This window comes from Syngnathus scovelli, chromosome 19 (genome assembly GCF_024217435.2).
Source record: "Syngnathus scovelli strain Florida chromosome 19, RoL_Ssco_1.2, whole genome shotgun sequence".
NCBI classification, from domain to species: domain Eukaryota; kingdom Metazoa; phylum Chordata; class Actinopteri; order Syngnathiformes; family Syngnathidae; genus Syngnathus; species Syngnathus scovelli.
Genome location: NC_090865.1, coordinates 88,090 through 112,066, shown reverse-complemented (window position 1 = coordinate 112,066; position 23,977 = coordinate 88,090). Strand labels below are relative to the sequence as shown.

At 45.5% G+C, this 23,977-nt stretch overlaps 4 protein-coding genes across 5 annotated transcripts; 3 read left to right on the top strand and 1 right to left on the bottom strand.

The window, feature by feature from the left end:
* Positions 1–106: 106 nt before the first annotated feature.
* Positions 107–3,255, top strand: stmn1a (stathmin 1a). The gene is made up of 5 exons (XM_049750459.2): positions 107–240; positions 1,535–1,575; positions 1,647–1,819; positions 2,014–2,205; positions 2,274–3,255. Exons 2-5 carry the CDS (start codon positions 1,560–1,562, stop codon positions 2,340–2,342), a joined length of 450 nt encoding a protein of 149 aa, XP_049606416.1. The 5' UTR covers positions 107–240; positions 1,535–1,559; the 3' UTR covers positions 2,343–3,255.
* Positions 3,256–3,422: 167 nt separating this feature from the next.
* On the top strand, positions 3,423–14,390 carry anln (anillin, actin binding protein). Its single transcript, XM_049750418.2, has 22 exons — positions 3,423–3,663; positions 4,602–4,752; positions 4,826–5,221; positions 5,684–6,169; positions 6,455–6,642; positions 6,730–6,837; positions 7,209–7,320; positions 7,627–7,913; positions 8,105–8,247; positions 8,651–8,789; positions 8,870–9,005; positions 9,176–9,346; positions 9,436–9,562; positions 9,660–9,708; positions 9,983–10,036; positions 10,188–10,220; positions 10,525–10,543; positions 10,735–10,847; positions 11,095–11,181; positions 11,626–11,733; positions 12,113–12,285; positions 12,604–14,390. Exons 1-22 carry the CDS (start codon positions 3,646–3,648, stop codon positions 12,716–12,718), a joined length of 3,213 nt encoding a protein of 1,070 aa, XP_049606375.1. The 5' UTR covers positions 3,423–3,645; the 3' UTR covers positions 12,719–14,390.
* Positions 14,391–14,588: 198 nt separating this feature from the next.
* On the top strand, positions 14,589–21,781 carry asns (asparagine synthetase). Of its 2 annotated transcripts, XM_049750438.2 has the most exons (12): positions 14,589–14,748; positions 16,330–16,585; positions 17,810–18,047; positions 18,109–18,294; positions 18,370–18,471; positions 18,543–18,670; positions 18,767–18,893; positions 19,371–19,477; positions 19,879–19,979; positions 20,049–20,130; positions 20,209–20,364; positions 20,481–21,781. In XM_049750438.2, the coding sequence occupies exons 2-12, from the start codon at positions 16,337–16,339 to the stop codon at positions 20,682–20,684; spliced, it is 1,680 nt and encodes a 559-aa protein (XP_049606395.1). In that variant the 5' UTR covers positions 14,589–14,748; positions 16,330–16,336; the 3' UTR covers positions 20,685–21,781. The 2 variants fall into 2 exon arrangements, with proteins under 2 accessions (XP_049606395.1, XP_049606396.1); XM_049750439.2 differs by lacking the exons at positions 14,589–14,748; positions 16,330–16,585 and adding an exon at positions 16,592–17,402.
* tac1 (tachykinin precursor 1) lies at positions 21,773–23,331 on the bottom strand. The gene is made up of 5 exons (XM_049750461.1): positions 23,094–23,331; positions 22,339–22,441; positions 22,235–22,258; positions 22,010–22,066; positions 21,773–21,928 (listed from the first exon to the last, which is right to left on the bottom strand). Exons 1-5 carry the CDS (start codon positions 23,208–23,210, stop codon positions 21,879–21,881), a joined length of 351 nt encoding a protein of 116 aa, XP_049606418.1. The 5' UTR covers positions 23,211–23,331; the 3' UTR covers positions 21,773–21,878.
* Positions 23,332–23,977: the final 646 nt, after the last annotated feature.

Genomic DNA, 23,977 nt, shown 5'->3' with positions numbered 1-23,977 from the left:
CAGCGAATGAGCACATTTGAATCCCGTTGAAATGGACTTATTCAGTCAACCAATGGCTGCGCAGCCTATGACGACATCGGTTGTGACGTTGCCTATTTATGTGCGCGCCGCCAGTCCCATCACACTGGCACACCCGGTGCGATTTGTGTACAAGAAGCGGGCGGGCGTGCTTGCGAGCGAGCGAGCGAGCGTGCGTGCGTGCAAAAAACAACAACATTTGTTAGTGTGCGGGACACATTAGTAAGTATTTTGCGTCAATCTGGATTGATCATGACATATGGTGCCTAAATGACATTTATCTGCGCTGCTAAGAGCAATATTTGATTTAGTTCTTGTGTTGTGAATCGCTTGTCTGTCGTGTATCCCAGCCAGCGTTTTAAGTGAGCAATATGTAGCATGCATATCGCTCACTTCTAAAATGCCGACCGAGGTTATTGTTCGTGTAGGCCAGGGCGGTGTCTTGCCAAGGCAAAGAAGGCTGCTGCTACTGCTGCTGCTGCTGCTGCTCATTGTGTGCGCTTTGTAGCGACCTGATTGCTTGGCTATGGTCTTGATCAAGACCAATTTGGGCACATTCAAACTGCATTTATCAATGTGCAATGTGACGTTGTTCCATTCACTTTGGTCACGAGAACGCAAGCGACTTGTTTATCCTATCAACTGTTGTGAGTCCGTCTTTGTTTGCTGCTGCTGCTGCTGCTGCTGCTGCTGCTGCTGATGATGCTGATGCTGCCATCAAGGCGTCTTTGTTTGATAGTGATTGTCATGCCTGTTACCGATCGAGTGAGGGGCAAACAGGAGTACTGTCGAAGAAAAGAACACCCATTGATGTATTTAAATGGGTTCATTGACACAACATTAACCGTCAAGCCTGACACTTTTGTAATGAGGTCACGAAAACAAATTGATGTTTGCTCTTCGCGACAAGCAACGAATCTGCGTTTTAAGGCATCCATTGAAATTGGGCGTGTATGTGAATGTACACAATGGGAAGAGCGTGTGTGTGTGTGTGTGTGTCTGTGTGTGCGCGCGCGCATGTTCATTTTTATTTTGAGAATTATATATTGTTAACATGCAACTCGGCAAGAAAGATATTTTCATCACAAGAAACGCCCTGAAATCAACTCCATGATGGAAACCCCACCGCCCGCTTTCCCCGAGAAGACAATTGCTTTCTCAAATGCGCAATTATTGTGTAATCTTGTACGCGTTATCTTTTGCCTCTGACTCCCATCGATGGAAACAAAATGTTAGCATCCATCATTTATCCACACAAGATGCATTTGAAATATTTGCTTTTTCACATGGACTTCAAAATAGAACGAAATTGTACGCAATGTGAATGATTCCTGATGCCATGAGCGTTTTTTGTCTTTTTTTGGGGGGGGGTGCTGTTTTGGCAGATGGGCGGTGGTTGGTTGCAATTGTGCAGACGACCGCTGGGTGTCGTCATTGCGCTATATTTCGGCTGCTTTGTTTAGTCAAGCACTGTGGGTGATCCATCTTACTCCTTTCTACATTTGCTCCTTTTAAGGTCAATCATCCAGCGTACTTTTAAGATGGCAGCCCCCAAAGGTGAATATGTCATGTTCATTATAATATTGAAAGACTTTGATTTGCTGATTTGATGAAACACCCCTCTATAGATATTCAGGTCAAGGAGCTGGACAAGCGGGCCTCTGGCCAGGCCTTCGAGGTTATCCTTGGTGAACCTACCCCAGACACTAAAGGCGACTTCCCCTTGGCCCCTCCAAAGAAAAAGGATGTTTCACTGGAGGAAATTCAGAGGAAGCTGGATGCTGCCGAAGAAAGACGCAAGGTAGAATTCACCTAGTTGTACTATACCGTTTGCCAAGCAAGAAAGGATTGATTGATTGATTGATTGATTGATTGATTGATTGATTGATTTTATCCCCTCCAAATATCTTCCATTGTTCTGTTCAGTTAACTCTTAGTAAAGGAAAATGTTCCATCGCAATAATGATTTGAGAAGAACCATCTTTTTTTTCCCAGAACCATGAAGCTGAGGTTTTGAAGCATTTAGCAGAAAAACGTGAACATGAAAAAGAAGTGCAACAGAAAGCTATGGAAGAGAACAACAATTTCAGCAAGATGGCTGAGGAGAAACTCAATCAGAAAATGGAAGCCAACCAAGGGAAACGCACAGCAATGATGGCAGCAATGAATGAAAAATTCAAGGAGAAAGTAAGCTTCTTGCTTTGTTAAATTGATATTTTACCTCCATGATCAATGTTGTTGTTTTTCCTTGACAGGACAAAAAATTGGAGGAAGTGCGAAAAAATAAGGAAACCAATCAAACCAACGATGCTTCGGAAGACTGAATGACATCACAAGTCTGAACTACATCATGTGAATGAAATGTCATTTTTGTATTTTACTATTGAATTTTTTCTTGTTGTTGATGTTAGCTATTATATCTGCGTGCACTTACCAAGTCTTTTTTTTTTTTTTTGCCATTTCTTTTCTCAAACCAAAAACATCCTTGTGCTTAAAGGATCCGAATTTAAGCGAAAGAGACATTTAAGCGATGTCTGTACAATGATTTCCAATGGAGAAATAGTGAGCGCTTCCTGGCGTGACGTCATCGACCAAACCATTGAGGGGAGGGGAGCGGAGGGGAGGGGTGTGTGGCCCTCGTCCTCATTAAAAGTGGCCATTTCTAAAGGCATTAGTTATTTCATGATTTCTCCAAAATGAATGGATTAAATAGAAAAAGATGAGTTTTTTTCCAAAAATGACATAAACTGGGCTAGTTAGGGTCAAATGAAGCAGCTTCGCTTTTGTGTCCCTTTCATTTGTGTGGCTTCCGATCTCGACACCCATAGTAGTGCTTGCGTACAGTGGGGATCATAAACCTTAACATTTCTTGTGGTCTTGAAAAAGTCTTAAGTTTAGATTGTTTACGTTTCAATAACAAGGGTAGAAAAGTAGTTCTGAAGACAACAAAAATGCTTTCACAAAGATGGGTGTAGTTTGTTTCACCTGAAGGAAGATATGTCTTTATTTCGCTGTTAATCTCAAACTGTATTGCTGTGTGAAGCATGTAATCGGATGTTTCATGAATAACAAATGCATTACTTGTGTAAAGTTAATGAGCAATACATCCAAACATATTAATTGTATGAGTGAATTTTCTGTTAGTTGTACTGTTAAAAAAAGACTGTTGCCACGTAACAAGATTGCATGTAATCCCTGTTAACCTCACACTTTTGAAATATACTATTTTCACCGATATTTTCCTCGTTCTCTGTTTAGTTTCCCTGGCTTTCAACGCAAGCTTGGTCTCTCTCTCTCTCTCTCTCTCTCTCTCTCTCTCTCTCTCTCTCTCTCACACTCTCTCTCTCTCTCTCTCTCTCTCTCTCTCTCCCCCCGCCCCCTCCTCCCAGGCTCTTCCTTTCAATTGGCTGGTCCTACTTGATTTGAGTGTCCGTCCCTGTGATTGGTAGAAAGACCTTCGGAATTGCTGCGCCGCTAAAATTCGAATTTGAACAGGAGTTGTTTCGTACAAGAGGTAAGAGAAGACCAGTCGGTAGAGTCGCTCGCTTCCTTTCAAGCTCTCTTTTTGGACATTTTAATGTACTTGAGCTTTTAGAAATCTATAAGACACAAGACATTAGTGCCAGAATGGATCCTTTTACGGAGGTGAGTAGAAACATTTCACTTCCTTGATACGCTCGTTAGCAAACTAGCAGGGAAGACGAAAGTGTAACATCAGTTACAAAGCGATGATTAGAATTTCTCAATATAAACGATTTGAACAAACGCTGAGGTTTTTCAATAGTTCTCTGTGTGTGATGAAACCGGTGAGAACGTCTCGTTTCTTTTCAATTACTGACAGCTCAACGTTTAAAAGGCCTATACGTTACGAAGCGACTCGTTTGTGATTCAAACATTGACTGTCCTTTTCCAAGGCCCATCGATGGTGTGTACAGGTAGTTTTCTCTGTTGAAAGTTATCGGAGTTGGCGGAAGAACCATTATATACTAACACATATTCCCAAAACGTCGTCTGTTTTTGACCAAAGACAGGGATAAGACTGCAGTTAAAAGAAATACATCCAACTTGTATAGCACTCTTTTTGGACACTCAAAGACGCTTGGAATTGTACTCCAAGCACTCCCACGCCCATTCACACTGGTGGTGGGAAGGTTCACATCAGCCAGACCTGAGGCAGGCAGGCTGTCAGAGGCGTGGCGGGGGGGGGGGGGGGGCGGTCGGCTGGCTGGCAGGCTGGCTGGCTGGCTGGCAGGCAGGCTGGCTGGCTGGCTGGCTGGCAGGCTGGCTGGCAGGCAGTGTGCCCCTCCGACCACCACCAAACATTCGGCCGGCTGCGTTCACATGCTGTCCTTTGAAAAGTCACTTTGAGGCGTTGGACCGAAACGTTTGATTTTGTGTGCAATACAAGAAGAAAGGCTCAGGTGTATGTTACCAACATATGATATTGACTTTTATTGTGGAAAAAGAATCAACAACCCATGTCAACTGTTTGATACTTTCACGTGTCAGTCGTATTGAAGTTGTTTTAGCATGGCCTTCTTGGAAAATGTCACAAAACGGTTGCATGTCGACCATCCCGTCAGAAACTCTTGGAGCGGACACGGGCTCGAAGAGAGAACCTCCAGAAAAAGATGGCGGCCAGACCAAATGCAGCAGAGCGACAGCTAGTCAAAAGACCCAGGGAGCCTCTGACTGATACAAACGGTGTGGTCATTAAGACGGTTGTTGCGGAAGGTATGTCTGATTTTCATCGACTAACCACTTGGGCAAAGACTTCACAGCTTCTTTATCTTTTCATTCCTCCCAGTGACTCAGACATCCTTGAAACCTTCTCCGTCCAAGCGCAGATGCTCAACGGAAAATACCGAGCCGGTCGAGACAGAAAAGAGTCAAACGCAACCTCCGGCTCCTGTTCGCCCAGATCCCCTAACAGACAAGAAGCCCCCTGTTGTCCCTGTAAGCGTCCCACCGACATCTTCGACTGGGGAAGCTCGGCCGGTCGAGTTGAAAACGCTTCTGCCGGCATCGGAGAAGATTGCTGCGGCTGCGCCTTCCAAAATGCAAACGTCCGGGGTTGTTGACGTTGCAATGAAGAGCGTCGAAGACCCTGTGGAAGGTTCACCTGCCGCCGCCGCCGTCACCACCGATATGAAGTCGCGTCTACAGAGGCTTGCCCAACAGAGGAAATGCTGGGATGGCATCGGTAAGCTGCTTTTTACTTTTAACTAGGACTCAAAGTGTAACTTAAGGTGCTACAATTCTTGCATTCCATGAAAAATATCCATTCTTTAGATACATGTGAAATATGGGAATCATATCAATCACTATAGTCGGCAAGGATATTGCATATTTTCCAAAATGGGCGGCAGCCAGCCCTCGTATGTGTTATTCCGTCTCGAAAGCGAAAGCAATGATGGTGAGGAGAGCGTTTCGAAACGCGAGAGCGGCTCCCGCTGGGCTCGTCCCGGACCGCTCGCTCGCTAGGGCTGTGTGATGGCGCTGTATGGTTATCCGATGGGAATGGCCAAGTGCAGAACGCTTCTTGGGGCTGTCTGTTCTTGTATCAACATGGAAGTGTGATCATGCTCAATGTTAACATTGAAATTGGGATGCTCGCTTTTCAGATTGTCATTGCCTAACCGGTCGGTGTGTTTCGTTCTTGTAGACGAGAGTGCGGAAAACGCCACGCCTCCGCGTCCCTTGAGAGAAAATGTCGCGACAAGTTCCGGCCCGGCCGCCGTACCCTCGGAAACGTCAGTCGGGCGGAGAGGAAAACTGGCCGTCCTTGCTGCCACCATTGGAACTTGGGAAGATGACTTAAGCCATGTCAGCATTTCAAAAGAGAAAAAGTCTGTTGCAGCTTTTACTCCCAAGTCAGCCTGTAGGAATGCGCATTTGTCTGCCTCCACGTCTTCATCAAATGAGCCAAGGCCCCGGAAAGCTTTCATCCAGGCGGTGGCCGCCGCGCCGCTCGAGTCCCGCGAGAAGACTGAAAGTCCCGCGAGCGTAGCGACGCCTAATTCGGTAACGAGGCCTCGGAAAGCAGCGGAGTCGCCGTCGAGCTCTCTGAAGAGCGCTGCTGTTGCCAATGTTTTCACACCGCCGCTCTCCGCCAAAGCAACCTTTGCAAAGAACACCGCCGCTAGTCCCGGTAAGCTATAATGCGAGTGCATTTTTTCGGACAGATATTTGAATTCAATTGACCATTTTCTTCAGTGCGCTATCCGCCATGTACAATCCCATTTACAAAAGTCCATCATAGAATCAAGAGCCTCAAATAATCTCACCTTAACTGTGTCTTTTGAGTCATTCATTGTAATGCTAATTGACCCCCGATAGGACGTTGCAGTCCAGTCGGATTGACAGCCAAGCGCTTCTATTCATGCTGAAAGAGAAGTCGTGGTTCAGCCCTACACTTGACGTTTTTCTCCTCTAGGGCCCAAAGGCGTCCAGGTCAAGTCCTTCCTGGACCGATTTGGCGAGCGATGCCAGGAGCGTACAAACTCGCCGACGGGGCGAAGCACCCAGCCGGCCACACCAAACAGTAGACTTGTGCAAAACAGGTTCATGGCTGCCCAAGCGGCACAAACGACCACAGCTGATCTGGCCCACAAACAAAAACTGGTAGGTACCGACAGACGGAGGGCGGACTCTAGTGCTGACATTTATCCTTCTCGTCTGTCTACTAAAGACGATGACTTCTCTTTTTAGGAGCGCGAGTCTGAACTGGCCCAGATTCGGAGTCGGCCCCAGGGCAATAATTTGTGGAAAAGCAGAGACGCTGCTGGCTCAGAAAGCAAGAAAAGCGCAGACCTCAAGGTTGATATACTACAGTGTTTGCGTGAATAGTATATCCAAATTGGATGGATACGGTGGATAAACACACACACGCGCGCGCACACACACACACACACACATGCGAGTTGCCTCAATGTTGTGTGTCATTTGTTCAAGTTACCTATGGCATCACCACCTAATTAAGTGGTGGCCAATAGCCTCCAGATCTTTACGTGTGCAGCAAACCACGGTTGGGGTCATAACGTGTCCAATGGGATTGATGTCTGCGCATACTACAGCCACAGTTTCTTGTCTGTTTTGTGTTGACTTTGACTTTGGTCTGATAAATCTCTCACTCTCTCTCTCTTTTTTTTTTTTTTTTTTTTTTTTTTTTTTTTTTTTTTTTTCTTTAGGAAAGTCTTGACAAATGTGTGGATAGCAACATGGCCTTGTTTGAGCAAAAAGATGAGCCCAAAGCACCTTTTCCTGAAGCTACAAAAAGCCCTGTAAAGGGCGCAACTCTAGGTATTTTGACGTACCCTTTTACTGCGGGAAAGTTTATTTTCCAGGTCAAAGTTCCGATTTTTAAATGAACCTGTCCAGTTCATAATCATTTTCTTTTAATTGTTCCAAACATGGATGAAAATGCACACTTTTTTTCTTACCCGCTGGCATGGAGGCAGTTAGGGCACTTTCACACCCCCCCCCCCCCCCCCCCTTTTCCAGTTTCCAGGTGCTGCGACAATCGCACTACATAAGAAAATTGTGCATTGTGTTCAGTTCATTTCCATTTTGCCCATTTAATATGGCCGTGTTTAACGTGATCGACAGGCTGCGGCTTCCTCAATTGTCCCCCGGCATCCGCGTCGAGTCCGATGAGAAATGAGGACAAAACGGCTGACGCGTCAAAAGATGAAGAGAACGCCGAAGACGGGGAGATCGAATTGTGTGTCGACGGTTCCGTCGACTCTGCCGTTATCAACGATCTGTTCCAAGGAGTTTTGGAGGAGCAGGATCAAGAGGCGGAGGATGCCTTGAACATCTCTTCCATGTCCCTTCTCACGCCACTGGCAGAGACCGTGGCTGCTGCCGTGGTCAAGAGTCCGGAGACAATGATGGTATGATGCGTGCGGATGTAGTCCCGATACGACTCCATCTGTTTTTTGTTTTGTTTTAATATAACTAATCCTTCCTGTGACTCTCATTGTTGCCTGCCCCTTCCCAAAATAATGATGTAGTATTATACTATATTTATATATATATATATATATAATGAGGCATTCCCTTCTCTCTTTTTTTTTTTTTGCAGACATCAACTCCAGCGGGTTCATTCATCATGAACAATAGCAGTCTAGATGAAGCCTGCCAACCTCCGTTCCAGAGAGCAAGTATAAGGAGTGCCACTTCTGACAGTATCCATGTCACAGATGACAATCCCAAATTACCATACAGGTAAGGCACTCTTGATGACGTTCCGGAAGGTCGTGCCGTAAATGACGTTGCTCAGCAGCCCAAGTGAGCATTCTGCTTCATTTGCTGCGTCTTTTATACCCATCCAAACTTTGTCTTCTGCGAAACCTGGATTTCCCCAGCTACTCTGCGGGGGACTTCCTGAGCTCGCAGGGGGACATACTAAGCCATAAGGCCAGTTCAACACTGACAAAGAGGGCTTTGCTTGGCTGAGGGACAGTTACTTTTCCGTTTTAGGCTCGAAAGTGGAAATTCACTCCACATGCGCAGGAAATAAGAAGATTGCTCAAATTAAGACCAGTGTGTCTATTTCTGCTCGACCCTCCCAATCTTGGCCTAGTCGCTAAACTGTAGGCCGGCCCTAATCCGTGTACGTCGGCGTCAGTGTTGACGCTTATAGGTCCACTCGAGTCAAGGAGTCGGAGAAAGCCGACGCTAAGGGGAAGACGGCGAAAAAAGAGCTTTCCCACAGAGCAGAGGAACTGGGAGGCGCCAGCTTGTCTAGCGTCAAACAAAAGTTGAAGGTTTGAAATAGCCCGTGTCAATTTGCCAAGCAAGCGGTGTGCTGCACGTGACTCCAGCCGTTGTCTCACCATTTGTCTAGATTCTCACAAATGAGATGAACCTGCAGCAAACAATCATCCACCAGGCCAGCCAGGCTCTCAACTGTTGCACAGACGAAGAACACGGGAAAGGCTCTCAGGTGGAGGCTGAAGCAGAGAGGCTGTTGCTGGTCGCAAGTGAGTGCAGTGCAGTGCAGTGCAGCACAGTCTTGGGAAAAGTGGCTCCTTCTTCAATTGTGCAAATATGAACAGACGCGCTCGTTGAATCTGGATTTCCACACGAGTAGAAGACTTTAGTCCTGACACGCGTACATATATAGATATGTTTTTTCTCTTCTTCGCCCTAGCTGAAAAGAGAGAGGCGCTCAAGACAGAGCTGCAGCATCTGAAGGGCGAGAAAAGAACCCCTGCGGCCTCGAAAGCCACCGGCATCTCCGCCTCCAAGGGCTCCGTCTGTCTCCAAGACTTGCGCTTGCCTCTTAAGGCAGACTTTGTTTGTTCTTCTGCCAACAAGCCAGGTAGACGCGGTGAAGTCAAATGATCATCATCACCACGGACGGACGGACGGACGGCCGGCTCTTTTTGACCTCGTGCCCTTTTGTCTCAGAATCAACGAAACATTCTTTCTTCATCCTGATTCGGGCCGGAGCTGAAAACACAGTGGCCACTCCCCTGGCAAGCACGCACTGTGGGCTCACTGGGGACACCCTAACCTTCCCCACAAAGTTGACCTTGTAAGACACACAAAGTCGGTCGGTCTGTCTGTCTTCATGTGAAAAATGAGAGCAGCATGGAGCTGATTGTTCCTATTATTTGTTTCTGGGCTATCAGATCTGATGTCTCCAGTGAGTTTGCCATTGATATCCAAGTGTATTGTCTGGTGAGTATTTCAAAAGTGCTTTTTTGACACTTTGCCCAAGCAAAGGGAGTCCTCAATCTCCTGTCCGCAATATCAAGGTTTTGTCAAAAGAAAAGAGCAACGTCCGCAGCGAGGCACGCCGCCCCGCGCTCTCGGCGTGTATGCAAACGCCGTTGGTCATAAAGCGGCGAGCCGGATTCCACTATGATATGAAAAGTTGTCCTCAATCAAACGGCCCGTTTTTCCTTTTCTCGTACCAACCAACCGAGCTTTCTTGAACATTTTCCATCCTCAGATTCAAAAGTGTGAAATTAGCAGTGACAAGAAGAAGAAAGCCAGCAAGTCCAAGGTATGAGGGGCGGGGTGCACGTGTCAGATGAGACCTTCTGCTTATTCCATGTGCTCTCAAGATGTGGATGATTCAGTCGCCTATTTAGGACACGGCTGGCTGCATACAAGTGTTGTTTTTGTGACATGAAATGATCTGTATTCCCTTTCAGGCCATCACTCCCAAGAGATTTCTTGCTATCACGGTAAGCCTTTGAAAGTATTCCCTTCTTTGTGGAGATTGATGTATCTGTTCGTAATTAGGACGTCTCTTGATGTAGCGTAATGGGGGGGGTGGCTAGCGACGCAAAATTTGACTTCTCTGCCAGTGGAAGAATTGACGGGCATCTATCTCATGGGGAAAATGCAGTCTGACCTTACACAACACTGCTTTTGCCAGTGCTAAGGAATTGCGAATGACTCTCTGCGTCTCCATGAATGCCTTGCCGTTTTGTTGCGCCGTGCATTTTTCTTTTCTCATCTTTCGTCATGTTTATCTTTGTTTTTCAGAAAAGCAGCCAGACACCAGGTATGTCTAAAATGACCCTCAGCATGAGAATGACAATTTGACGCGACGCTAATTGTAGGGTAACCTCAAAGGACATTCATCCCTTTGACTAGATATACTCGATGTATTGATATTTTTGGCAAATGTTTCAATCCTTTCTTTAACTTGTGTCCTTTCAATGATGTCGGAAACGTTCTTCACATTTCTTCAAGTTCTTGCAAGTCCAGGCGGCCCGAGCGCTGTTCGTACCAGTAACTTTGTCCTGGTTGGACATCACAAGCTCACTCTTTCTTCAATTGGGGAGAACAAGTTTCATTTGGAGAAGGTCATTTTTTTTCTTCATTATTACTCTTTTAGTCTGATACAGACTTGAAGTCCGATGTTTGCCGATTCTTTCCAAAATGTAACTTTCCAAATTTGATGGGAGGAAAAAAAAGTTCTTGCACAAAGTATTCTATGTTTTCACAGGTTAAAATGGGGTGGAAATGTGCATAGATAAGAATAATGGCCCGGTCTTTTGAAGTGAGTCCATCCGTACACTTGTCATTGTCTTTCTTTGCTTTTGACAAAAGGTCCCATTCTTGTGTCCTCTGGAGGGCCACGTCTACCTCAGGATGTTGTGCCAAGTCAACTCAAAGGTGGAAGAACGAGGCTTTCTGGTGAGTATAAGCGATCTTCAATTGGGGTGGGGTGGGGTGGGGTGGGGTGGGGTGGGGTGGGATGGGATGGGATGGGATGGGATGGGATGGGATGGGATGGGATGGGATGGGATGGGATGGGATGGGATGGGATGGGATGGGATGGGATGGGATGGGCGGGGTCAAGCGTTCAAATTGTGTCTTTTAAACATGGGTGGGTGTCCCCAAAGTGACCCGCATGAACAGAAGTAAAAGAAGACGTTTCTGGCAATGTCGTGTTTCATTTGGCCTAGCCACAGACTTTTTTTTATTATCTCATCAGTATGGGGGAGGGGGGGAATGAGGCTGGCTGGGTGCGCTGTTAGATTCCCGCTCTGCCCCAGTCATTGATACAGTAATGAGGTTGTGGACTAATTCCTGCCAATGGTGCTAATGTTTCTACGACCGAATGCTTCCTTCCTCCAGACTATGTTTGAAGACGTCAGCGGCTTTGGAGCCTGGCGTCGGAGATGGTGCGTCTTATCGGGATATTGTATCTCCTACTGGACTTACCCCGATGATGAAAAGAAAAAGGTAAAACTCTTACTCAGAGGGTTCATCTTTGCCACAGTTCAAGCGCAGTGCACATTTGGGATTTTGGAATGGGCTGAAAACAGGTGACTGAACTTGGCAGATCAAGTTGCAATTACGGACACACTTTTTGTGCCAAAACATCGACACAAGAGTTAAAAAAAAGAGAGAGAGATCATTGGGCAGGACTTGACAGAAAATGCCCTGCCAATCTCTTCATTGTGATTAAAAAGAAAAAAAAGTCAGGTGTGTGCATGTGCATAATCTGCCATAAGAAGTGAAAAAATCAGTGCGTCCTGTTCGGTCACCGCTCGGAAGCCACACAACACTTGTCGAACAATTGTTTTTGTTTGTTTGTTTTTTGCGGTGTGCGCTTTCTCAGAATCCCATTGGCCGCATCAACCTCGCCAAGTGCATCAGTAACAGGGTGGAAGCGGCCAAGCGAGAGTTTTGCGCCAGACCCAACACGTTGGAGCTCGTCACAGTTCGAGCGCAGAGAGAGGACGACAAAGAGACGCTCGTCAGTCAATGCAGCGACTCCATGTGTGTTACCAAGTAAGTACCAACGTAGCCATTTAGTATGGCCCAGTGGTGACGCATAGATTGGCCGATTTTGTAATTCCATTGTTGTCAAACGGCTGGTGCGCGGCGGGTGCCCATACTTGGAGACGTTTGTTGCCAAGAAATGAACAAACGTACGCAAACCGCACGACTTGCTTTGTGCGGGGGCTCCATTCCTCGACATACACGTCGGTTGGGGTTCCAAAACCGCATGTGCTATCCATGCACATGTAGACCATCATCAGCGGGATGTGATTCAAGGCACATGTTGTTGACATGGACTGAGCGCATGCAAATTGCTTTCTTATGCAGAAACTGGCTGAGCGCAGACACAAAGGATGAGAGGAATTTGTGGCTGCACAAGCTGAACCAGATTTTGGTGGACTTGCGCCTGTGGCAACCAGGTGACTCTTCCAAACCTCTCTAAACCCAAGACACAAGCTCTCGCTCTGTAAGTTTTAGCAATACGCCATTACTAAGTGCAATACATATTGTTTGGAGGCTTATTCTATCATATATTATGCGTAAATCTCAAGTCATCAACATGAGAAGCCAGCATATTGACCTGTAAAAAATCATTAGCATGGCTGCACTCAATTAATATCATTACTGGTAATCATCAAACTATTGATCAGAGATGGCTTTGTGTCGCTACATTTCCTTTTTAAGCTTCTTTTTTTTTTTCCCTAGCACATCAGGTTTGGTGTTTTTTCCCCGGGTTTTTTATGATTGTTATCATTTAAAGCTGCACTCTGAATATTTCGAATGACACCTGCAGCTGGAAAATGAAATGGGATTTGAACATTCCTTTATTTGTGGGCAAGGGTTTCCTCTTTTCTTTAGCCCTCTGCCTCTGAAGGCGTCGCTTGTGACATGTGGAATCCATAATGGCAATATAATCGCTTCTGTTGGCGACTCTGTGAGACAACGCGCGGGATCTCACAGCCGTTGAAATCCCCAACCGATTGCAGTATGAAACTTTGCCATTGTGAACAGCCAGTGTTAATCTGCTATTTCCAAGATGTCCAAATAAAAGGGCTTTTTTTAAACAAAGAGTGCACTGTCGAGACCTAGAAAAGCTTGTGCGATAGCACTTTGACCATGCGCTGTCTTCCCAGCAAAAAAATCTGTGTTGCTGAACCTAACCCTTAAACTATTATTATATATCACGTTATTCTTATACTATTGTTATAATAACGATTGTTGTTCTTCTGAAAACCTGATGTGATTACAGAAAAATGAAGGTAAATTTGGAATCGGCGGCACAAAAAAAAGATCTGGAAAAGTTGACTTGCATTTAAAAAGACTAGTATTATTTAAAAAAACAATGTGTACTGAGAAGAAATGAAATTTGAGCACATTTGTTATTTAGCAAACCGGTGGATCTTTGCATTCATAAATAAACCGGAAGTCGCATTCATTTTCAAAAAGCTTGGTTGACCCCCTGAATTGGGTTATTTGGGAATAACGCTACGGACACTTTGGAGGTAATAGAAAAATGAAAGCAAGCCTTACATTTGAAATATTTGACCTTCTTCCATTACGACACTAATAAGATTGCAACATTTTGTCCAGGCTTCATGCCAATACTATATCAGCAATGTGATTTGTTGCTTTGCAAAATGGTGATTTGGTTCCTTTTTGACTTTTGAGATACGCCATGTCCTTTCACCAGAATTGGTGAAGACTAACTTGTACGTACGTGGATATTTTTGCCGCTTTCTGAACTCTGATTCAGGCTACAACTGCGCGCACCATTACCAGGTTGGACTAAGAAATACATTGCAATAACAAATACTGAAGCCATCATTTAGGAATGATTGTTGAGCAATTGAACAGTATGCATGATTCTTTTGACATCATTTGCCGGAATAATTACCTTGTGCTAATGTTCTTGACAAAAACCTATGGAAATTCCAACTCTGTAAGTGAATTTCTATAGTTTGGATGGTCTCTCTGCCAAGTTGTACTCCGATTGAAATATTTCTTTGTGTTTATTTCACTGTTCTTTGTTCAGTTCTGTGCACAGTTTTAAAACGTGTACTTGTTTTCAAAATGCAATACAAATAGAGTTGAATAAAATGTAAAGGTGACAACAATTGGAGCGCAACTGACGTGATTCTTGCTCCATAATTCCACTGCTATACTGTATGTTACTTTTGCTACCACAAAAGAAGAACAAAAGTGACATTCTGAGTTGGGTACAGCAACAAGTGTCCAAATAATCAGGAGTCTTGAAAGTTGAGTGAGTGAGTGCGTGCGAGGGGGAGGGAAGGAGGGAGGGTGGAGAATTTCTTCTTTTTTTTTTTTCTCTCAATTGGCTCTAGTTATATTACGCCGTCCCCCATCTTCGATGTGACACAAGGAAACCAATGCCCGGCTCGGCTCGATCGCACTAGCCCCAGCTTCAACTCCGCCAACGTAAATTCTACTCCTGGGAATCTTTGAAAGAACAAGGTAAAAACTTTGACACCGGAACCAATGTTCACATATGCATCTGTTTCGTTCGCCTTTTGACAGCGTGTTCAGATAAAAAAAGAAAAAAACTACGATGACTTTCAGTGTGAGCAATATTCAACTGAGTATTTTCAACTTGCTGTTGTCGCATGAGTAACGCCTATTGCGTTCTTTCATTTTCACCTGTCTGTCTGTCTGTCTGTCTGTCTGTCTCTCGCGCGGGCGCACGTTACATCACCAAGTGGTTGATTTGACGCCAAAAGCAATTTGAACAACCCATTTTGCTCCGCCGTCATGTTACTCATTTGTAAGCGTCCCCCCCTCAGTCAAGGCGAATGAGAAAGCAAAGCGAGCGCATAGCTATCGAAGCAAGTATTGGAGTGAATCTTCTCAGTTCCTTCATAAAGCCAAATCAAGTGGCACGGGCACGTTCCAACTTGTTTGGGGAGACAGACAGACAGACAGCCAGCAGTGTTGCCGCAAGTGTCTCTCTCAAAGGACTGATCCAATTGCTCCAGTGGTTCTGAAGTGCAAGTTCCTCCTCACATTCAAGTTGAAATGCCTTTTGCAGCTTCGTGTGGTCAACAAATTCATCGCTGTCGATGATTCATTCCCATTTGTAGATTGACACAAGTGCTTTGATTTTCATTTCTTTCCAAAAACTGAATGAAATGTTCAAACCAAGGAGAGGAAATGGAAGCCATTTTCATTTCCAAACCAATTGTGTTGGATTTGCACAATCGTCAATATGCGTGAGGAAGATGCTCCGAGGCTCTTGCTGCAGGTTTGTCCCTTTTGGACCAGTGCCAGTCTGATGTTTGAGCACAACAATGAAGAATGAGCTCCATTGAAAGTGACTTTGGGCGAGAGGCACGACTGGATACAGGGGGCGGGCGGGCGGGCGGGCGGACGGGCGGACGGACATACAGACGACCAGAGGTAAACTACCAGTCACCTCAGGATAACCTGCAGCCTTAAACAAGCATTTGACATATTTGCTTTCGTATTTAGTTGGAGGCCATCACGAGTTCATCCACTTTGACAGCCTTCAATAAGCATTTTCAATATTTGCTTTAATATAGAATTGGAGGCCATCACGAGTTCATCCACCACTTTGCAAAGTTTCGTTATTGATTGCGTTTTGTCCTCGGTTGCGAGGCGATTCCTTGTCTTGGCTCTTTGTCCTTCCTGCCTGCCTGCCTGCCTGCCTGCCTGCCTGCCATTTTGAAACGGCTTTGCTCGAACCCTTTTCAGAGAACGCCTTGCAGCCACCACCAATATTCTCTGCTTGAAAAAGCAGAAACTATTGCTTTTCTTTTTGTCCATTTTTGATGATGTCTCTGTACGGATGACAGTCTATCCGAGAGGAACGAAAACTCAACTCGGCCATTTTGTGTCGAGTCAAAATATTGGGCTTAATATGGCGCCTTGCTAAGGTCACTTACCTGATGATGAACCGTGGCTTCTTTTTTGATTGCCTTCGAAAGCCAAACGGTTGGGGGCAGTACGGTGATTTGGCCGCTATTTGGCTCTCGGCTGGTACCGCACCTTTTGTCTTTGTCCGTTTGTTTCTTTCCGCAGATCCGAGATGTGCGGTATCTGGGCCATGTTCGGCAGCGACGACTGCCTGTCGACTCAGTGCACCAACGCCATGAAGATAGCGCACCGAGGCCCAGACGCCTTCCGCTTTGAGAGCATCAACGGGCACGCCGACTGCTGCTTTGGCTTCCATCGGCTGGCCATTTTGGATCAGCTGCATGGCATGCAACCTTTGCACGTCAACAAACTGCCCTTTTTGCGGCTGTGCTACAATGGCGAGATTTACAACCACCTCACAGTAAGACCGTAGCAGATGTTTGCAGTTTTCCCTTGTGTTTGGAGCAGGCACGGATGGGTCTTGGGTAAACAGCAGTTGGGAGCGCAACAATGAACTTCAAGTGCTGGCTGAGCCTGCGGTACCGACTTCCATAAGCACGTCTTTTTGTCCATACCCTTCTCGAGGCTCCTAACGCTGTTTGCGTCTTTGCTTTTTGAGAAAATGAAAGGCTCTTAAGAATGCTCATAAAAACCAAAACCCTACAGCATGCATGTGTTTACAATGTGGGAGGAAGCTGGCGTCCGCAGAGAAAAACCAGAAAACCATTTTATGTTAATTCCACAGTGGAAAACCTCAGGCAAGATTGTTTTGCATGCGTTCCTTAAGGAATGTGGTCACGCATGTTAAACATGTGGACTCCATTGTTGGTTGGTATCCTTCAATATAAGAGAAAAAAAAAAACAACTGAAATAACTGACAACATGGAATTTGCAGACATGCGTTCAAAAAGGCCTCATGACTCAAGTTTGAAAATGCATTTGTTGACTCCAAAATATGAGGGTGTCATCTTTTAGGTCAAATTAAGAGCAAGAAATGAGCAGCAGTAGACGGCAGCAGCCTTTGTGCAGCTCAAGTGCCCTGCCCGCCCGCCCGCCCGCCCGCCCGCCAGCCAGCCAGCCAGCCAGCCAGCCAGCCAGCCAGCCTGTCACGCCTTTTGTCAGTCACCAACATACGTATGCAAGCATGATGCATTCTAGCTCATTCTATATTCCGTTGAACTTGAGACGAGTAGACCCCCTGAGGCGTTGTCAGTGTTTGTTGTGAGCTTCAAGTTATGGTGAGTCTCACTCAAAGAAAAAAAAGAATATCATTGTGTAAGATTGTCACTTTTCCATTGAGACAGGTGTGGATCATATTTCATTGCTGCAATCGATAGCCTGTTGCTAAGGCGTACTTGCATTCTACACCTACAGATTGCTACTGATTGAGTGTCTGTCATCTTGTCTGTCCCTCTACTGGAATCTCAGTATATTTTCCTGTTTGGACACTTGATGGCGCCATAATGCAAATAAAGCACCTTGAAAGCCACGTGAGGCAAACCAATTGCTTGGAAAGCCTCGGTGATTCCAAGGCTTTCTTTTGCTAGCATTACAGTCAAATACTATCATCAGGGAAAAGTCTCAAAGGGTTCTGGGCAACTTGATCAACTATACGTTCTACTTTCTCCTTCAACTCTTCTTTCAGCTGAAGAAGCAATTTGACTTTGACTGCCAGACACAAGTGGACGGCGAGGTTCTGCTGCACTTGTACGAGCGCTTCGGCATTCAGAAGGCCGTGTCCCTCCTGGACGGCACCTTTGCTTTCGTTCTGTTGGACACGAGCCAGAGAAAAGTGTGCCTGGGAAGGGACACGTACGGCGTGCGCCCCTTGTTTCGACTTCTGACCGACGACGGAACACTCGGAGTCAGCTCCGAGGCCAAAGGTAACGGCCGAAGTGCACTGGGAGCGCGTTCCGCGTGCAAACCTGTTGGTTTTTCTCGCAGGCCTTACGGATGTGGTCCGCGCCATGGGCACGGCTGCCAAAGTCAGCCCCTTTCTGCCGGGTCATTTTGAAGTCTTTCATTTGAGCCTCAATGGGAAGGTGAAATGGATTGAGCTGGAGCAGTTCCACGAATGCACCGAGGAGCCAGCTCACGCCATCTATGACACCGTGGGGAAACTGGCAGCAGGTAGCCACCGGCCTTCAGCGTCACCTTGCAAAAAGTCAGCGTTGCAAAACGTCAGCGCTGCCTGCCACGTCTTAGGTTTTGACGAAGACACCGTCAAGGGCAACATCAGAAGGTTGTTTGAGAACGCCGTACGGAAACGGCTCATGGCCACCAGGAGGATCGGGTGTCTTCTCTCGGGTAATGGCTCAAATGTCTTCGCCTATTCGTGGGATCTCAGAAAAGAATGGAGTTTGTTTTCTGTGGTTCAGGGGGTCTGGATTCCAGTTTGGTTGCCGCTACCTTGGTGAAGCTGGCAAAAGAAGTGGGACTCCAGTATCCCATTCAAACATTTTCAATTGGCTCGGAAGACAGCCCGGACGTCTTGGCGGCCCGTAAGGTCAGCCGGCGCGCAGGCAAATGGCAATTGCAAAAATGTCTCTTTATTTGGACAGTGTCTTTGAGTCCAAAGTGCGATTTGGCTTTTTCCCCCAAGGTCGCAGCTTACATCGGCAGCGAACACCACGAGGTGAACTTCACTGCCGAAGAAGGCATTCAGGCTGTGGAGAAAGTGATTGTAAGCCTCGAGACCTACGACATCACCACCGTTCGAGCCTCTGTTGGTGAGTGAAAAGTGAAGCATTATTGAGGAAATGTCAGCCCATGCTTTTGCTTTCTCTCTGATTCATTTGTTGGCAATCCAGATCAACAAATACTGGAGTATGCTAATACTGGAGGCAAAGCCATCCGTTTTCGAGCAAAAGACGGAATACGTAGAAACGTGGTCATGTTCCAAAAGTGAGCAGAGTGAGAGTTGGAGCGCAGAACGGCTCTCCCACGTTGGACAGCGAAATGGCGTTGTCGGATTACAAAGAAAAGGTTTCAACGGGTTGACAGAGAAATGGCGTTGTCGGATTACAAAGAAAAGGTTTCAACGGGTTGACAGAGAAATGGCGTTGTCAGATTACAAAGAAAAGGTTTCAACGGGTTGACGTCCTTCAGCGGTCGGTGTCTTACGCGTTAGTAGATAACGAATGGAAATGTTGCAACTCTGGAGAATTGGAAATGTTTCTTACACTGGCCTTGTTTGGTCACTGTAGGAATGTACTTGGTGTCTAAATACATTGGTGAGAAGACCGATAGTGTGGTGATCTTCTCCGGAGAAGGCTCCGATGAGCTCACGCAAGGCTACATTTACTTCCACAAGGCAAGTGCTCAGTGGTGTTTCAAATGTTTTGTAGTACGCTGTTGCAGTTTCTAAAAACATCCGTTTGAGCATGTAAATGTCATCCGTGACTGATATTCAATACTGACGCTGCAAGATTGCAAGAATAAGTCCATTTCTTATATTTCTTATGAAAAAGATACTTTGTTGCGAAACAAAAACACTTTGTCTTTTTAAATGAAGATACAATCACGTTTAAACACAATGTTATTCATCACCTCAGTGCTATTCATCCTTCACACAGCCATGGAAACAGAAAGTCGAGTTGCGCAAGACCTCGGGATTTGACGTGTTCGACTTCAGGCAAAGCTCTACCGCGTTTGTCCACATGGTGCCGCCATAATCAAGAGAAACAAGATTTGATTTTGATCCCCCTTGTGCAGGCTCCCAGCGCCAAAGCAGGAGCGGAAGAGAGCGTCCGCCTGCTGAAAGAACTCTACCTGTTTGACAATCTGCGAGCGGATCGCACCACGTCTGCGCACGGGTAACCTTTTACCCGCTCGCGGGTGCTTGCCCGTGTCTTTCTGGCTTCCGTTCATTTGTGTGCTTTCAGTTTGGAGCTCCGAGTGCCTTTCCTGGACCACAGACTGACGGCGTATTACCTATCCTTGCCTGAGGAAATGAGAAAGCCCAGGGTTGGTCAAGTAAAAAAAAAAAAAAAAGAAAGCAATTAGAAGCATTGACTGCCTCTGCTATGCGATACTCGTCTGCAGCACGGAGTGGAGAAGTACCTTCTGCGGGACTCCTTCAGAGGTGTGAAATTGATCCCCGATGAGATTCTGTGGAGGAGGAAAGAAGCCTTCAGTGATGGTGTGATGTCTGTTAAGAAGTCCTGGTATATCTTTCTTGAGGAATGCCTTGAGTCTATGGTATGTGCACATTTGAAAGATACAAATGTGCGAGGAACGTGCAATAGGCAGAGAAAATGCGTGCGCAATTGCAGTATGTCTTCACTTGAAATGATTGTTTCCTGGTCTCTGGACAGGTGAGCGACGGCGAGATGGCCAACGCTCCCAAGCTCTTCCCTCACAACACTCCCCGCACCAAAGAGGCCTTCTACTTCAGACAGGTTTTTGAAAAGCACTACCCCGGCCATGCCGAGTTGCTCCCCCATTTCTGGATGCCCCGCTGGATTGATGCCAGTGACCCGTCAGCCCGCACACTGTCCATCTACACCAGTAACGACTAAATAAGTCAAGCAGAAAGGCAAACATGATTTGAATGGACATTTCAATTCCCCTTCCAAAAATTCACAAAGAAAGATAGTCTCATGTTCCAAGTTCATGTATTATCGGCATATGAATACATTGATATCACTGAGTGGAGCCAAAGCTTCAAACAGCCACTGGACCATATCGTGGATCAATTCTTTCCGACTGCAATTCATATTTTCTTCTTGAGTTTTGCATTACTGCAACCACCTATGTGCTGCTGCTGCTGCTGCTGCTGCTGCTGCTGCTACTTAGTTACTCAAGTTCGAAATTGCTTTTGCTCATCCAAATAGCATTTACAGCAGAACCTCCTACGTCACTACAATTGGCTTTATGATGCACGATTGATGGGCATGGCACCACGCCCCCACAGAGACTCTGCTCCACTATTCCCCCCCAAAAAAGGAAATACTTGGTGTCACGATCTTCCAAATCTGGCCAGCCAACCACATCATCTGAGAGACAAATCATGAGCATTGACTTCTCTTGCTAATCATCTTGAGCTCTTGCTAGCATGTTTCTTAACATTTGCCTTTTAAAATCAAGTGTCGAATATTCAAACACATCATTTTTTTGAAAACTATTTAGCCATCAATATTTTGTGTGTACGCAATCATACGAGTGGATCATATATTTGATGTCCAACGTTTCCCAAGTTCACTGGACACGTATAAATGTCTGGAAGCAGACGGCCACCGTTTCCAAAATGAATTTGCAGTACTAATTGTGTGGTGAAATGACATTCGGAACGGGCTTGCTCTCGCTTCCCGACTGAGTTGGTTTTCCCATTCGGCTTGGGCTTCCTAACCCAAGTGTCATCTGAATACAAGCCTTAACTTGCCATCTATTAGCCATGATGTTTCGCATTTGAATGCATTATATATACCTACATACACGTATATGTTCAGTTTCGGTCTTTGCGTTCTCTTTGAGAGTTCCATCCATAACTATGCTTGCTTTTCTTCCATTCATTCTCAATAAAGTTGGAATGCAACAAATGTTTGCCTGATCCGCCCGGGCGGTCGGCCAGGCGGATCAGGTACGACATTGGCACCACTAAAACATGTAAACACAATTGTTTTATTTGACAAACAGTAATGAGCATCTACAAAATCAACACAGAGGTGAAGGAATGCCAAGATAAGAAACAGGCAGGAGAGAAGGTGACCCTTTTAGCGGCGGCGCTTGTCATCCATCTGTATTGTGCTCCACTGGGAGGAATCTGCACAGAGAGGATTGTCTTAATACAGGCAGGCAGGCAGGCAGGCACAGGTGCAATATTTGTACTGGCACAATGATGTACCTGGATCTTCTTGGTTTCGTTTTCCCATCAACCCGACAAAAGAGTTGACTTTATGCCCTTCAAAAAAAAAAAAAAGATCAGCCACAACAAGAAGGAACGATACATCTCACGTCATCTAAGAGCTTTAAAATGGTCAAACCTGTGCCACTTGAGGAAATGATACTTTCCGTAATAATTGTGATTTTTTTCCCCCCCTTTTTTTAACTTCTTATAGCAAGTACTTACTTTTGCGTGGAATCTCTGTCTTTGCTTTGGTAGAAAAGGGAAACATTATACATAAGTGTGAGACGGCAAACAGAAGTAGAAATCGTGTCGTTGAGAGTTGTTACCCATTGAGCGCTTCCCCATCAGGCCAATAAACTGATGTGGCCGGGGCTTTCTTGTCTTCCTCAAAAGTATTTCTCTGAAGGGGTCACGAGACATCCAGTTGTCCTGTGGAAAGCAAAGCCGTGGGACAAACTCAGAGGATTATTTGAACGAAACAGTCCAGCAAAATAGATCATATTGTTCTGTACATAACTGAACTTGTGAATAATAATAATAATGGGGGGATTGCATGCATTTGTTTGATTGAGAGAGGGCTCTCAAATGTCTTGGAATGATATATTGTTGGCGAATTCTCATTAGCAGAATGGCCTCAGCTTGGCATCGCTCCAATTCACAATGTCAAGCACAAGACGTGCAATTCATTTCAATACGGACAAGCGAGGCTGCAGCATTAACAATAACGTTTCATCACGCTTTCCGGTATGCATTGAGTCTTATCGCTTTTCTTACTCCTTGATTCTTTTTTTTTTTTTCTCTCTAAACAAAATGATCGTTTGTGTGCACTGCGAACCCGGAAAAAAAACGTAATATTAATTCATTGTATTTTCTGATGCTTCATTTTCATTTGGGAAATGTGCTCACTTAATTGTTGTTAAAGAGTAAAAACAACGTGGATCTCTTCTGAGTATATATACGCTTTTGTCTCGTGTTACTAAATATTAACATTTTCGTATGAAACATTTTTAATTTGGGGGCAATTACAGGTAAGTGCAAAAAGCATGCGGAAAACATTTATTCTGAAGCGAAAATGGACTACCTGAATGTGGTTGTTGTTCGTCCAGTCGTCATCGATTTCTTGAAGGTCGTTCTCCTCGCAAAAAACTTGGCTTATGGCGATGAAAAGCATAAAAAGTGAGAAAAGACGAAAGCTCATGATGCCAAACTCGCTTGGCTGTGTTATTCTGTTCAACGACTGGAACGTAAGTAACTATATGAGTACGGAGGAAAACGGACGGCAGGGCGAGAGAGAGAGAGAGAGGGAGGGAGAGAGGGAGGTGAGAGAGAGAGAGAGAGAGAGAGAGAGAGAGAGAGAGAGAGAGAGAGAGAGAGAGAGAGAGAGAGAGAGACGACGCCAATTATAACGACCACCAATGGAAAATGCACTTTTTTAGCTTTTAAATACATTTTATCGTGCGCTTGGAGTCTCCGGGATTGTAGAAAAATGTAATCTCCCCCTCCAGGTGTTGCAGAGATACTTTTATCATCTATTTGGGGGATATTTTTGACGCCGTATCCATTTTTCTATGACCTATTATTATTTATTATCTATGACGTCACAGTTTTTGGGGCAGAGCTACTTTTATAATCTAGTTGGGGGATATTTTTGACCCCGTATCCATTTTCGATATGTTTATCTATTACCTGTGTTTATCTATGACGTCACCGTCTTTGAGCGGCACGAGCAAACAAGCTAACAGGTGTGGCCAAACAATTTGGCAAGTCCGCCAAATTTATGACTTCAAGTTGACACAAAATGTTGGATGATGCCGAAATGGAGAGATGAAAATGTTGGATGCAACTATGCACGCAACTCCCCGAAGAAGTGCCTGCTCAATTTCATTTTTCAGGTCCTGCTTGTCTGTGCCAATCACTTGAAGGATGTTCAGTTCCTATGGAAACGGCGGACACACTAAAGCGGGC